Source organism: Puma concolor, chromosome A2 (genome assembly GCF_028749965.1).
Source record: "Puma concolor isolate L17-30 chromosome A2, mPumCon1.1.hap2, whole genome shotgun sequence".
NCBI lineage: Eukaryota > Metazoa > Chordata > Mammalia > Carnivora > Felidae > Puma > Puma concolor.
Genome location: NC_141668.1, coordinates 146,167,548 through 146,182,697, shown reverse-complemented (window position 1 = coordinate 146,182,697; position 15,150 = coordinate 146,167,548). Strand labels below are relative to the sequence as shown.

Genomic DNA, 15,150 nt, shown 5'->3' with positions numbered 1-15,150 from the left:
TGAGGTCAGAGAGGTCTTTTCCTGCTTTCTCCTCTAAGGTTTGGATGGTTTCCTGTCTCACATTCAGGTCCTTTATCCATTTGGAGTTTATTTTTGTGAATGGTGTGAGAAAGTGGTCTAGTTTCAACCTTCTGCATGTTGCTGTCCAGTTCTCCCAGCACCATTTGTTAAAGAGACTGTCTTTTTTCCATTGGATGTTCTTTCCTGCTTTGTCAAAGATGAGTTGGCCATACGTTTGTGGGTCTAGTTCTGGGGTTTCTATTCTATTCCATTGGTCTATGTGTCTGTTTTTGTGCCAATACCATGCTGTCTTGATGATGACAGCTTTGTAGTAGAGGCTAAAGTCTGGGATTGTGATGCCTCCTGCTTTGGTCTTCTTCTTCAAAATTACTTTGGCTATTCGGGGCCTTTTGTGGTTCCATATGAATTTTAGGATTGCTTGTTCTAGTTTCGAGAAGAATGCTGGTGCAATTTTGATTGGGATTGCATTGAATGTGTAGATAGCTTTGGGTAGTATTGACATTTTGACAATATTTATTCTTCCAATCCATGAGCAGGGAATGTCTTTCCATTTCTTTAAATCTTCTTCAATTACCTTCATAAGCTTTCTATAGTTTTCAGCATACAGATCCTTTACATCTTTGGTTAGATTTATTCCTAGGTATTTTATGCTTCTTGGTGCAATTGTGAATGGGATCAGTTTCTTTATTTGTCTTTCTGTTGCTTCATTGTTAGTGTATAAGAATGCAACTGATTTCTGTACATTGATTTTGTATCCTGCAACTTTGCTGAATTCATGTATCAGTTCTAGCAGACTTTTGGTGGAGTCTATCGGATTTTCCATGTATAATATCATGTCATCTGCAAAGAGCGAAAGCTTGACTTCATCTTTGCCAATTTTGACGCCTTTGATTTCCTTTTGTTGTCTGATTGCTGATGCTAGAACTTCCAGCACTATGTTAAACAACAGCGGTGAGAGTGGGCATCCCTGTCGTGTTCCTGATCTCAGGGAAAAAGCTCTCAGTTTTTCCCCGTTGAGGATGATGTTAGCTGTGGGCTTTTCATAAATGGCTTTTATGATCTTTAAGTATGTTCCTTCTATCCCGACTTTCTCAAGAGTTTTTATTAAGAAAGGGTGCTGGATTTTGTCAAAGGCCTTTTCTGCATCGATTGACAGGATCATATGGTTCTTCTCTTTTTTTTTGTTAATGTGATGTATCACGTTGATTGATTTGTGAATGTTGAACCAGCCCTGCATCCCAGGAATGAATCCCACTTGATCATGGTGAATAATTCTTTTTATATGCCGTTGAATTCGATTTGCTAGTATCTTATTGAGAATTTTTGCATCCATATTCATCAGGGATATTGGCCTGTAGTTCTCTTTTTTTACTGGGTCTCTGTCTGGTTTAGGAATCAAAGTAATACTGGCTTCATAGAATGAGTCTGGAAGTTTTCCTTCCCTTTCTATTTCTTGGAATAGCTTGAGAAGGATAGGTATTATCTCTGCTTTAAATGTCTGGTAGAACTCCCCTGGGAATCCATCTGGTCCTGGACTCTTATTTGTTGGGAGATTTTTGATAACCGATTCAATTTCTTCGCTGGTTATGGGTCTGTTCAAGCTTTCTATTTCCTCCTGATTGAGTTTTGGAAGAGTGTGGGTGTTCAGGAATTTGTCCATTTCTTCCAGGTTGTCCAATTTGTTGGCATATAATTTTTCATAGTATTCCCTGATAATTGTTTGTATCTCTGAGGGATTGGTTGTAATAATTCCATTTTCATTCATGATTTTATCTATTTGGGTCATCTCCCGTTTCTTTTTGAGAAGCCTGGCTAGAGGTTTGTCAATTTTGTTTATTTTTTCAAAAAACCAACTCTTGGTTTCGTTGATCTGCTCTACAGTTTTTTTAGATTCTATATTGTTTATTTCTGCTCTGATCTTTATTATTTCTCTTCTTCTGCTGGGTTTAGGCTGCCTTTGCTGTTCTGCTTCTATTTCCTTTAGGTGTGCTGTTAGATTTTGTATTTGGGATTTTTCTTGTTTCTTGAGATAGGCCTGGATTGCAATGTATTTTCCTCTCAGGACTGCCTTTGCTGCGTCCCAAAGTGTTTGGATTGTTGTATTTTCATTTTCGTTTGTTTCCATATATTTTTTAATTTCTTCTCTAATTGCCTGGTTGACCCACTCATTCGTTAGTAGGGTGTTCTTTAACCTCCATGCTTTTGGAGGTTTTCCAGACTTTTTTCTGTGGTTGATTTCAAGCTTCATAGCATTGTGGTCTGAAAGTATGCATGGTATGATTTCAATTCTTGTAAACTTATGAAGGGCTGTTTTGTGACCCAGTATATGATCTATCTTGGAGAATGTTCCATGTGCACTCGAGAAGAAAGTATATTCTGTTGCTTTGGGATGCAGAGTTCTAAATATATCTGTCAAGTCCATCTGATCCAATGTCTCATTCAGGGCCCTTGTTTCTTTATTGACCGTGTGTCTAGATGATCTATCCATTTCTGTAAGTGGGGTGTTAAAGTCCCCTGCAGTTACCACATTCTTATCAATAAGGTTGCTTATGTTTATGAGTAATTGTTTTATATATTTGGGCGCTCCGGTATTCGGCGCATAGACATTTATAATTGTTAGCTCTTCCTGATGGATAGACCCTGTCACTATTATATAATGTCCTTCTTCATCTCTTGTTACAGCCTTTAATTTAAGGTCTAGTTTGTCTGATATAAGTATGGCTACTCCAGCTTTCTTTTGGCTTCCAGTAGCATGATAAATAGATCTCCATCCCCTCACTCTCAATCTAAAGGTGTCCTCAGGTCTAAAATGAGTCTCTTGTAGACAGCAGATAGATGGGTCTTGTTTTTTTATCCATTCTGATACCCTATGTCTTTTGGTTGGCGCATTTAGTCCATTTACATTCAGTGTTATTATAGAAAGATATGGGTTTAGAGTCATTGTGATGTCTGTATGTTTTATGCTTGTAGTGATGTCTCTGGTACTTTGTCTCACAGGGTCCCCCTTAGGATCTCTTGTAGGGCTGGTTTAGTGGTGACAAATTCCTTCAGTTTTTGTTTGTTTGGGAAGACCTTTATCTCTCCTTCTATTCTAAATGACAGACTTGCTGGATAAAGGATTCTCGGCTGCATATTTTTTCTGTGTAGCACACTGAAAATCTCGTGCCAATTCTTTCTGGCCTGCCAAGTTTCAAAAGAGAGATCAGTCACGAGTCTTATAGGTCTCCCTTTATATGTGAGGGCACGTTTACCCCTTGCTGCTTTCAGAATTTTCTCTTTATCCTTGTCTTTTGCCAGTTTCACTATGATATGTCGTGCAGAAGATCGATTCAAGTTACGTCTGAAGGGAGTTCTCTGTGCCTCTTGGATTTCAATGCCTTTTTCCTTCCCCACTTCAGGGAAGTTCTCAGCTATTATTTCTTCAAGTACCCCTTCAGCACCTTTCCCTCTCTCTTCCTCCTCTGGGATACCAATTATGCGTATATTATTTCTTTTTAGTGTATCACTTAGTTCTCTAATTTTCCCCTCATACTCCTGGATTTTTTTATCTCTTTTTCTCAGCTTCCTCTTTTTCCATAACTTTATCTTCTAGTTCACCTATTCTCTCCTCTGCCTCTTCAATCCGAGCCGTGGTGGTTTCCATTTTGTTATGCATTTCGTTTAAAGCGTTTTTCAGCTCCTCGTGACTGTTCCTTAGTCCCTTGATCTCTGTAGCAAGAGATTCTCTGCTGTCCGCTATACTGTTTTCAAGCCCAGCGATTAATTTTATGACTATTATTCTAAATTCACTTTCTGTTATATTATTTAAATCCTTTTTGATCAGCTCATTAGCTGTTGTTATTTCCTGGAGATTCTTCTGAGGGGAATTCTTCCGCTTGGTCATTTTGGATAGTCCCTGGCATGGTGAGGACCTGCAGGGCACTTCCCCTGTGCTGTGGTGTATAACTGGAGTTGGTGGGCGGAGCCGCAGTCAGACCTGATGTCTGCCCCCAGCCCACCGCTGTGTCCACAGTCAGACTGGTGCGTGCCTTCTCTTCCCCTCTCCTATGGGCGGGATTCACTGTGGGGTGGGGTGGCCTGTCTGGGCTACTTGCACACTGCCAGGCTTGTGATGCTGGGGATCTGGCATCTTAGCTGGGGTGGGTAGGCAAGGTGCACAGGGGCAGGAGGGGCAGGCTTAGCTTGCTTCTCCTTAGGTGATCCACTTCAGGAGGGGCCCTGTGGCAGCAGGAGTGAGTCAGATCCGCTGCCGGAGGTTTGGCTCCGCAGAAGCGCAGAGTTGGGTGTTTGCGCGGAGCAAGTTCCCTGGCAGGAACTGGTTCTCTTTGGGATTTTGGCTGGGGGATGGGCGGGGGAGATGGCGCTGGCGAGCGCTTTTGTTCCCCACCAAACTGAGCTCTGTCGTCCGGGGACTCAGCAGCTTTCCTTCCCTTTGTCCTCCAGCCTTCCCGCTTTCTGAGCAGAGCTGTTAACTTACGACCTCCCAGACGCTAAGTCGCTCTTGCTCGGAACACAGTCCGTCAGGCCCCTCCGCTTTTTGCAAGCCAGACTCGGGGGCTCTGCTTGGCCGGCCAGCCGCCCCTCCGCCCCGGCTCCCTCCCGCCAGTCCGTGGAGCGCGCACCGCCTCGCCGCCCTTCCTACCCTCTTCCGTGGGCCTCTCGTCTGCGCTTGGCTCCGGCGACTCCGTTCTGCTAATCCTCTGGCGGTTTTCTGGGTTATTTAGGCAGGTGTAGGTGGAATCTAAGTGATCAGCAGGACGCGCGGTAAGCCCAGCGTCCTCCTACGCCGCCATCTTCCCTCTCTCTCCTATGTTTTACATTTAAATCTATGATCTAATTTTAGTAATTTTTGTACAAGGTGTGACATTTAGGCTGAGGTTTGAGGGGTTTTTTTTGTTGTTGTTTATTTGTTTTATTTTTTTATGGATGTCCAATTGCTCCACCCCATTTGTTGAAAACACTATCCTTCTTCTGTTGAATTAATTTTTGCACTTTGTCAAAAATTAGCTGGCTGTACTCATATAGGTCTACTTCCAGGCCATTTATTCCACGGATCCATGTGTCCAATTATTTAAAAGTAAAAGCATTTTTGAAAAGTCAGTGAGAAGTCTAGTGAAAGCAGTATTGAAAAAAATGTCCCTTGGATTTGGCAATTCATGGTCACTGGTGACATTAATGATGAAGAGGTGGAGTTCCTACATGCCAGGTGACCAAGAGCAGTGGGTTCAGGAATGAAAGACTGTGTCATGCCCAGCTGCCTGTTTTAGATTGTAAGACACTAGAAGGCAAGAACTCTGGACAAAAAGTGAGGATGCTAAGTGCATACACACAGGTACATTCTGCAATTCACCCAACCTCATGTTAAATATTTATGAATGCTTTGTATCAGTTCTTGTATCTATTAAAGAGGCAAATACAGAGCCAAAGTCTCCAGAAAATTTGGGAGGGAGAAAGTGAAGGAAGAAGACCATAGAGAAAGAAAGAGAAAGAAAGAAAGAAAGAAAGAAAGAAAGAAAGAAAGAAAGAAAGAAAAGAAAGAAAGAAAGAAAGAAAGAAAGAAAGAAAGAAAGAAAGAAAAGGAAATTTAGAAGAGAAGAGAGAAAAGAAAAGAAAAGAAAAGAAAAGAAAAGAAAAGAAAAGAAAAAAAAAAAACTTAGAGTAGATAAAATTAGGTTCTCCCAAAGATCCTCAGTACAGGGAGGTATCCTGAGCCCTTCATCCCTAACAGGAACTTGAAGAGACTTGGAAAGCCTGTACTCCTATCTGGGAGCATGCTGCATGAATTTCTCTTTTGTGTAGACAGCTGCATAAGTTTCCATATCCTTTGCTGTTAAATACATTTTACATGTTATCATCTTCCACCAATTATACCACAGGCCCATGTTGTCACCCATGCAGTCAGTGCCATTTTTTAAAATCCAGCACCTACCATGTGTCTAGCACCCTCTGGATTCTCAATAAGTAATCATCATTATATCAATATCAGAACAATGAAAAGGGAAATGCATTTCCTTTATAACTGCAATTTTTCAATTTTTTCCCACTTTTTGAAATAGGAACTAAAACATTTACAACTAATTCTCAAATAACAAATGGCAACAAAAATATAATTCTTAAATCCCATATTTGTCATCCATGACATGTTTGTTCCTTTACAGAAAATTAAAATCTCAGTTTCTAAATATTTTTTCTCTTCTAGAATGGGTCTTATTAGCAGGTGGTCTTAGAAGGAGCTACTTTGTAATAATTTCTTTGAACATTTTCAAAAAGAGAAATATAAAAAATTGAACTCACTCCTTTCTTTTTAATTTCACTGGTCATCTGTCAAAAGCAAACAAATAAGACATAATTAAATCAAGGAGAAAAAATTCTAAGTGATTTAAATGTACGTATTATTCTCTTAAAAATACTAGTTATGTTGAGATTGACTTAAAGTAAATAAGAATTAAAATTGTATAAGGACAAACTTTTTAAAGAGAAAACATAAACTTACAGTTAGAGGATAATCTGGCTCTGGTGTTGGCAGTGTTCTTTTATCCAGTGTTCTGTCTAAACTTCTTTTGGCTCCATCAATTCTGAAATTTATAGTTAAAAAATGTCTGACTCCAACATGATACCCTACATGGAAAACCCACAAGACTTCCCCAAAAGGCTGCTAGAACTGATACATGAATTAAGCAAAGGTGCAGTGTACAAAATCAATGTACAGAAATCGGTTGCATTTCTATACGCCAATAATGAAGCAAAAGAAAGAGAAATCAAGAAATTAATCCCATTTACAATTGCACCAAGAACCATAAAATATGCAGGAATAAACCTAACCAAAGATAGAAAAGATCTGTATGCTGAAAACTATAGAAAACTTATGAAGGAAATTGAAGAAGACACAAAGAAATGGAAAAACATTCCATGCTCATGGATTGGAAGAATAAATACTGTTAAAATGTCAATACTACCCAAAGCTATCTACACATCCAATGCAATCCCAATCAAAATTGCACCGACGTTGTCCTCAAAGCTAGAACAAACAATCCTAAAATTTGTATGGAACCACGAAAGACCCCATATAGCCAAAGTAATATTGAAAAAGAAAACCATAGCAGGAGGCATCACAATCCCAGACTTTGGCCTCTACTACAAAGCTGTAATCATCAAGACAGTATGGTATTGGCACAAAAACAGACACATAGACCAATGGAATAGAATAGAGAACCCAGAAGTGGACCCACAAAAGTATGGCCAACTAATCTTTGACAAAGCAGAAAAGACTATCCAATGGAAAAAAGACTGTTTCTTTAGCAAATGGTGTTGGGAGAACTGGACAGCAACATGCAGAAGGATGACACTAGACCACTTTCTTACACCATACACAAAAATAAACTCAAAATGGATGAAATACCTAAATGTGAGACAGGAAACCATCATAACCCTAGAGGAGAAAGCAGGCAACAACCTCTTTGACCTCAGCCACAGCAACTTCTTGCTCAACACATCTACAAAGGCAAGGGAATTAAAAGCAAAAACGAACTATTGGGACCTCATCAAGATAACAACTTCTGCAATGCAAAGGAAACGATCAACAACAAAACTAAAAGGCAACTGATGCAATGGGAAAAGATATTTACAAATGACACATCGGATAAAGGCTTAGTATCCAAAATCTATAGAGAACTTACCAAACTCAACACCTGAAAAACAAATAATCCAGTAAAGAAATGGGCAAAAGACATGAATAGACACTTTTCTAAAGAAGACATCCAGATGTCCAACAGACACATGAAAAGATGCTCAACATCACTCATCATCAGGGAAATACAAATCAAAACTGCACTGAGGTACCACCTCACACCAGTCAGAGTAGCTAAAATTAACAACTCAGGAAACAACAGATGCTGGCGAGGATGTGGAGAAATGGGAACCCTCTTGCACCATTGGTGGGAATGCAAACTGGTGTAGCTGCTCCGGAAAACAGTGTGGAGGTTCCTCAAAAAATTAAAAATAGAACTACCCTACGACCCAGCAATAATAACACTACTAGGAATTTATCCAGAGGATACAGGAGTGCTGATTCATAGGGGCACATGTACCCCAATGTTTACAGCAGCGCTTTCAACAATAGCCAAATTATGGAAAGAGCCTAAATGTCCATCAACTGATGAATGGATAAAGAAGATGTGGTTTATATATATATATACAATGGAATACTACTTGGCAACGAGAAAGAATGAAATCATGCCATTTGCATCAATGTGGATGGAACTGGAAGGTATTATTCTAAATGAAATAAGTCAGTCAGAGGAAGACAGATATCATATGTTTTCATTCATATGTGGATCTTGAGAAACTTAACAGAAGACCATGGGGGGAAGGGAAGGGAAAAAATAGTTACAAACAGAGAGAGAGGGAAACAAACCCTAAGAAACTCTTAAATACAGAGAACAAACTGAGGGTTGATGGGGGTGTGGGGGAGAGGAGACAATGAGTGATGGGCATCGAGGAGGGTACTTGTTGGGATGAGCTCTGGGTGTTGTATGTAACACGGGAATCTACCCCAAAAACCAAGAGCACACTGTACATACTGTATGTTAGCCAACTTGACAATAAATTATATTAAAAAAATAAATGCAATTGCTTATATAGAACCCTTCAATAAATTCATGGCATCTGTTGGTGCTATTACTAAAAAAAAAATAATAATAAAATCATTAGCTATTAAAAAATGTCTGACTCTCTTGAAGATAACATTAGAATATATTAAAACATTACAGTTTAAGAGTGTCTGGCTGGCTCAGTCGATAGAGCATGTCACTCATGACCTTGGGGCCATTATTTGAACTGCAAGGGGGGGTAGAGTTTACTTCAATAATAATAATAATGATAATAATAATAAGCATTACAATTTGAACATCTTTTCAATTATACTTAAAGAAGAGATATTCAATGGGGGGCGGGGGAGAGGGGAAAATGGTTGATGGGCATTGAGGAGGGCACTTGTTGGGATGAGCACTGGGTGTTATATGTAAGCGATGAGTCACGGGAATCTACCTCCGAAACCAAGAGCACGCTGTATACACTGTATGTTAGCTAACTTGACAATAAATTATATTTTTAAAAAAACAAGAGATATTCAAGAGTTCTTTATCTTACTGAATTTTTCTCTCTCTCCCTCTCTCTCTCTCTCTCTCTCTCTGTTTTTTTGAGAGAGAGAGCATGAGGGAGGGGAAGAGGGAGAGGGAGAGAGAAAATCTCAAGCAGGCTCCACACCCAGGGAGAGACAATCCCACAACCTTGGTATCATAACCTGAGCTAAAATCAAGAGTCAGTTGCTCAATCTACTGAGTCACCCAGGTGCCTATGAATTTTCTATAAGAAACAAATCCTTAGTTTTCAAATTATTCATGTATACTGTAAAAGAATGAGACTAAAAGTAAAAATGAAATTTTTTTTCAATAAAAACTTATGGACAGGGGCGCCTGGGTGGCGCAGTCGGTTAAGCGTCCGACTTCAGCCAGGTCACGATCTCGCGGTCCGTGAGTTTGAGCCCCGCGTCGGGCTCTGGGCTGGTGGCTCGGAGCCTGGAGCCTGTTTCCAATTCTGTGTCTCCCCCTCTCTCTGCCCCTCCCCCGTTCATGCTCTGTCTCTCTCTGTCCCAAAAATAAATAAAAACGTTGAGAAAAAAAAATTAAAAAAAAAAAAAAAAACTTATGGACAAATTTTAAGTTAATCCTCATGTCTAGTGGGCCGTCATGTGTATTGTGCCTATTCAAATGCCACTCTGTCAGAGAAGCCTGATCTTACCCCTTATATTAGGTAGCACTTCCTTCACTATCCAATCCTTTCATCCTCACCTTGCTTCATAGAACTTACCACTATTTGCCATATTACATGCTGTAGATTGTTTTACTCATTGCCTTGTCTCTAAATGTCCAGAATAGTATTTGGCACACAGTAAGTACTCAATAAACAATTTGAATGTTGGAATTTATCATCTATAAAATATAATTTCCTCTTTAAATAAAGTTATATCATCATCTAATCCATCTGTCACCAAATATTTATTCAATGCTTATATTATGCAAGACACTCTACTAGGTTTTATTAAAGTATAACACCAATAGGAGCACCTGACTGGTGAGCTAGTGGTCAGATGCTGGTTGAGCATCTGACTCTTGGTTTCGGCTCAGGTCATGATTTCCCAGTTCTTAAATTGAATTCAAACCCCATGACTGGCTCTATGCTGACAGCACGGAGCCTGCTTAGGATTTTCTCTCTCCCTCTCTCTCTGCCCCTCTCCTGCTCAAGTGCCCTTGTGCTCTCTCGCTCTCTCTCTCTCTCTCTCTCTCTCTCTCAAAATAAAGACATCTTTTAAAAATATATATAACAACAACAAATCTCAAGGAATTTATAAACTGAAATGGTGAGGAGATAAAAACAGGTACCACATGAAAGGCATGGGACTCTGATGGTTCAGAGGAGGGGACAAGTTCACTTCTACCTGGAGGTATCTGTAAAGGCTACATGAACAAGTTAGCATTTACAATGAGCTTTAAATAAAAGAAAGGATTTCAGGTAGAGACGTAGTTTTCCTGGGTAGATGGATCTGAAACACAAGACTCTCCTGAGAAACAGGAAGGTAAGGGAATGATCAAAGGAAAAAACAGGGAGTAGTGGAAAGTTGTCTCAGAGGTTATGGGATCAGATGAAGATAAGTTTGGAGAAATGGACTGGAATATCCAATTAAGGGGCTCAAATAGCAGGTTTTTTTATTCAATAGACAATGGGAGTTGCTGAGAGTTTTTGAGCATGGAAACATTTTTAGGAAGATAAATCTACTAGTTTGTAAAGGTTAATACACTGGAGAAGATGGCCAAAGCAGAGAATACAAGCAAAAGAAAAGAGACCGAGAAAGAAGATTGGAGGATGCCAAGCATGACAGGAATGAGAAAAAAATCACGATTGAAGGAGGCAAAGATGTGGTCAGAGAGGCAGGTGGAGAACCAGAATGAATTTCAAGGAAAAGATGGCCACCAGAACCATAAACATAGATTGGTAAGCTCCAGAGAGACAAGGACCATGCCTGTTTTGTTCATTGCTCTATGCACAACACTTAGATAACATCCATCAAAGTCAATAAATATCTGTGGAATGATCAGAATAGTGGATTTGGAAAAAACCTTGTATATCTAATTCAGTACCTTATTTGATACATGAATACTCTCAAAAACATCAAGTTGTACCCTGAGATGAGTGAGGGAGATGGCTTTCATCACTTTCTGAGGTAGCCCAATTTATTGTCAGCTAGTTTATTTTTTTTTTTAATTTTTTCTTTTTTTGAACGTTTATTTATTTTTGGGACAGAGAGAGACAGAGCATGAACAGAGCATGGGCAGAGAGAGCATGGGCAGAGAGAGAGGGAGACACAGAATCAGAAACAGGCTCCAGGCTCCGAGCCATCAGCCCAGAGCCTGACGCGGGGCTCGAACTCACGGACCGCGAGATCGTGACCTGGCTGAAGTCGGACGCTTAACCGACTGCGCCACCCAGGCGCCCCTCAGCTAGTTTATTTTTAAATTGAGTTGTATCCTTGTAACTTTTATTCTCCAGAGCTATACACAAAGAGTCATATTTTTTTTTCTGTTGCCCTTGAAAACTTGATGGTACTCGTCCAGTTCTTTCAACTATTACTACCAATAAAAGTTACCACTTACTGTGAGCTTATTATGTTTTAGGCATTAGCTTAAGATCTGTAAGTACATGGATCTCCTTTAACTCTCATTAAATTCTAAGAGAAAAGCACTATTCTTATCTCCATCTTACAGATAGGAAGATGATGACAAGTAGTTATTTAACTTGCCAAATTCATGCATGGCTAATAAGCTGCAGAGACAGGGTATGAACCCAAGCCTGTGTGATGCCAGTCTATACTCCATTAAGCAAATCAGCCTCCTTTAAAGATGGGATAGTTTTGGGGCGCCTGGGTGGCGCAGTCGGTTAAGCGTCCGACTTCAGCCAGGTCACGATCTCACGGTCCGTGAGTTCGAGCCCCGCGTCAGGCTCTGGGCTGATGGCTCAGAGCCTGGAGCCTGTTTCCGATTCTGTGTCTCCCTCTCTCTCTGCCCCTCCCCCGTTCATGCTCTGTCTCTCTCTGTCCCAAAAATAAATAAAAACGTTGAAAAAAAAAATTTAAAAAAAAAAAAAAAGATGGGATAGTTTCAAAATTCCTCTCTCTTCTATGGCTGTTATGGTTTATCAACATCCCTCTTAAAGCGTGACCCCAGAACTACAGATGTTGTTTGATCAGTGCAGAGTGAAAATTTTCTACCATTCTAGAATTCTACAGTTATTAAAGCAGCATAAGACTGAATTTGATTTTTTTTCCTTTTTTTTTTTTTAAGGTAGGCTCTATGCCCAATGTAGAACTTGAACTCTTGACTGCAAGATCAAGAGTCCCATGCTCTACCGACTTACCCAGCCAGGAACCCCTGAATTGGTTTTTTTGAGTAGCTTCATTTCCATGTTGAATCTTACTGAATCTGACTAAACTAAAATTCCAAAGGCGTTTTCACATGAAATAGAAAATGTGGCTGGGATAACTTCATTCCTCTTTTCTTTATTAATCATCAAGGTGCCAGCCAGACTTCCTTTCATCCATCATTATTTCCCTGAATAGCCTAGCTCTCAGCGATCCATACTTTCAAGGAATTTGCCTTATACTTTGGTATGCTAGCTGGCACTCGCTGACTTGCACTCTAATTACCCCAGCAAATATATGCCTGACCTCCTTGAGCTCATTATATAAGAAAAGCCATCCTTTAAGATAGCAACAGTTTCCTGGGGTGTGTTTTCTCCTACTGGCTATACATACAAAGAGTTGAGAAGAATATACAAGTGAGCCTTTTCATTCCCTGCCTATTTTTGCTTTGTATGTTGACAATCACAAACAAATAAATAAACAAAAATTGGATAATTTCAAAAGACTGTGTGAGAGATGCAGTGAAGGAGTACAGCGCAGTGAAGGAGAGAAAGGCTGGTCTAAATCAAGATGCAGATAGTGGCCAAGGAAGAAGTAACTCATTCCTGGGACTCTGGAAAGCTATAAAATGATTTTGTCTCAGCTAAGTGTTCCCAGACACTGGCCACAGGAGGGGCCCAGTTCTGCCCAAGATAACTTACATCCTGTCTCAGTCCTGGAACTCTATCAACAGACTTCACCCCATCTTCGACCCAGGGAAATCTCATCTCTATATCCTAATAGGTAGAGGCAGAAAGAGATGAAGAAACAAAATCCACAGTTTTCCAGGAAAAAAAAAAAAAAGTATTTCTGGTATAAAAAACTTTAATTGCAAATGAATTTTCCCTAAATAAACAATGGCAACTCTAATGTCAGTGTTAATAAAGCACTATGCTTAAGGCAATTTTGAGACACTATTTTTTTTTTATTAAGCACCCAAATGAGAGAGGTACTACTTATATGTCTATACAAAGCATAGAGTTACGTTCCTCTTTTAAAAATTCATTTATTCAGGGTGCCTGGGTGGCTCAGTTGGTGGAGCAGTTGAGTGTCTGACTCTTGATTTCAGCTCAGGTCATGATCCCAGGGTGGTAGGATCCAGCCCTGTGCATCAGGCTCTGCACTGAGTGTGGAGCCCACTTAAGATTTTCTCTCTCTCTCTCTTTCCTTCTGCCCCTCTCCCCCACTCATGCTCTCTCTCTCTCAAATAAAAATACATATTTTTATATGTATTTTTTAAAAATTCATTTATTCACTCATTCAGTTCACCAACAATAACATGCCAGACACTGTGCTTTTTTGTTGAGATCTCTGCCCTTTTTTGAAATTTGTATTTATTTATTTATAATTTACATCCAAGTTAATTAGCATATAGTGCAATAATGGTTTTTTAAATTTATTTTAAAAAAAAATTTTTTTTAACATTTATTTATTTTTGAGACAGAGAGAGACAGAGCATGAACGGGGGAGGGTCAGAGAGAGAGGGAGACACAGAATCCGAAACAGGCTCCAGGCTCTGAGCCGTCAGCACAGAGCCTGATGCGGGGCTCGAACTCACAGACTGTGAGATCATGACCTGAGCTGAAGTCGGACGCTTAACCGACTGAGCCACCCAGGCACCCCAACTTTATTTCTTTTTAATTTACTTCCAAGAGAGATTTCTGCCCTTAGACATGTGAAAGTAGAAGAGAGGAGCGACTAAGAAACAACAATACATTGTGTACTTGAGGAAGTCATACTTCCTCAATCTATTTGCTGATTGACCCTTCTGCACTGAAGATTTAAATATAATTCCTTCTTTTTTAATTTTTATTTAATTTTTAGTTAGTTAACATACAGTCCAATATTAGTTTCAGGCATAGAATTTAGTGATCCATTACTTACATACAACACCCAGTGCTCATCCCAACAAGTGCCCTCCTTAGTGCCCATCACCCATCTAACCCATCCCCCCACCCACCTCCCTCCATCAACCCTCAGTTTGTTCTCTGTTGTTAAGAGTCTCTTGAGATTTGTCTCCCTCACTCCTCCTTTTTTTTCTCCCTTCTCATATATGTTCATCTGTTTTGTTTCTTAAATTCCACATATGAGTGAAATCATATGGTATGTCTTTCTCTGATTGGCTTATTTCTCTTAGCATAATACATTCTAGCTCCATCCTAGAAGCTTAGTTCTGGGCCTTCTCCTCTCTGTTTGCTCTCTCTAGGTAATTTGAACTATTCCCCATAGCTTTAACAATTATCTACATTCTGTTGGTTCCCAAATTTGTATCTTTAGCCTAGATCTTTACTCTTGTATATCCATCTGCCTACTTAACATATTTCCCCTTAGATGTCACATAAGCTCCTCAACTTCAAAAACTACCTCCCCAATCTCCTGGACCTCTGATTCTTTACAGATATAAACACTAAAATCCACCTTGTTACCAAAGTCAATCCAATAGCAAGTTCTACTGATTCTGGATCCAAACATATCCCCTGCAAATTTAGTTCTCTCCTCCTGCCCTATTTCCAGCCTTATCAAACCACTGTAAGCTCTCATCTCTGCTACTACAAAAGCATCCCACCTGGTCTCCTCGTTTCCTACTACTCTCGCTTTCTCCCTGTCCCCACTTCAGT

General features: G+C 39.9%; 1 protein-coding gene across 1 annotated transcript in view; it reads right to left on the bottom strand.

Annotated features, from left to right (window-relative positions):
- Nucleotides 1-15,150, bottom strand: part of DNAH12 (dynein axonemal heavy chain 12) — a 219,043-nt gene that overhangs the window by 200,375 nt on the left and 3,518 nt on the right. Inside the window, exons 3-4 of the mRNA XM_086697846.1 lie at nucleotides 6,515-6,596; nucleotides 6,316-6,342 (exon numbers count right to left, since the gene is read on the bottom strand). Coding sequence (XP_086553972.1) covers nucleotides 6,316-6,342; nucleotides 6,515-6,596 — 109 coding nt within the window. The remainder of the gene's footprint in view (nucleotides 1-6,315; nucleotides 6,343-6,514; nucleotides 6,597-15,150) is intronic.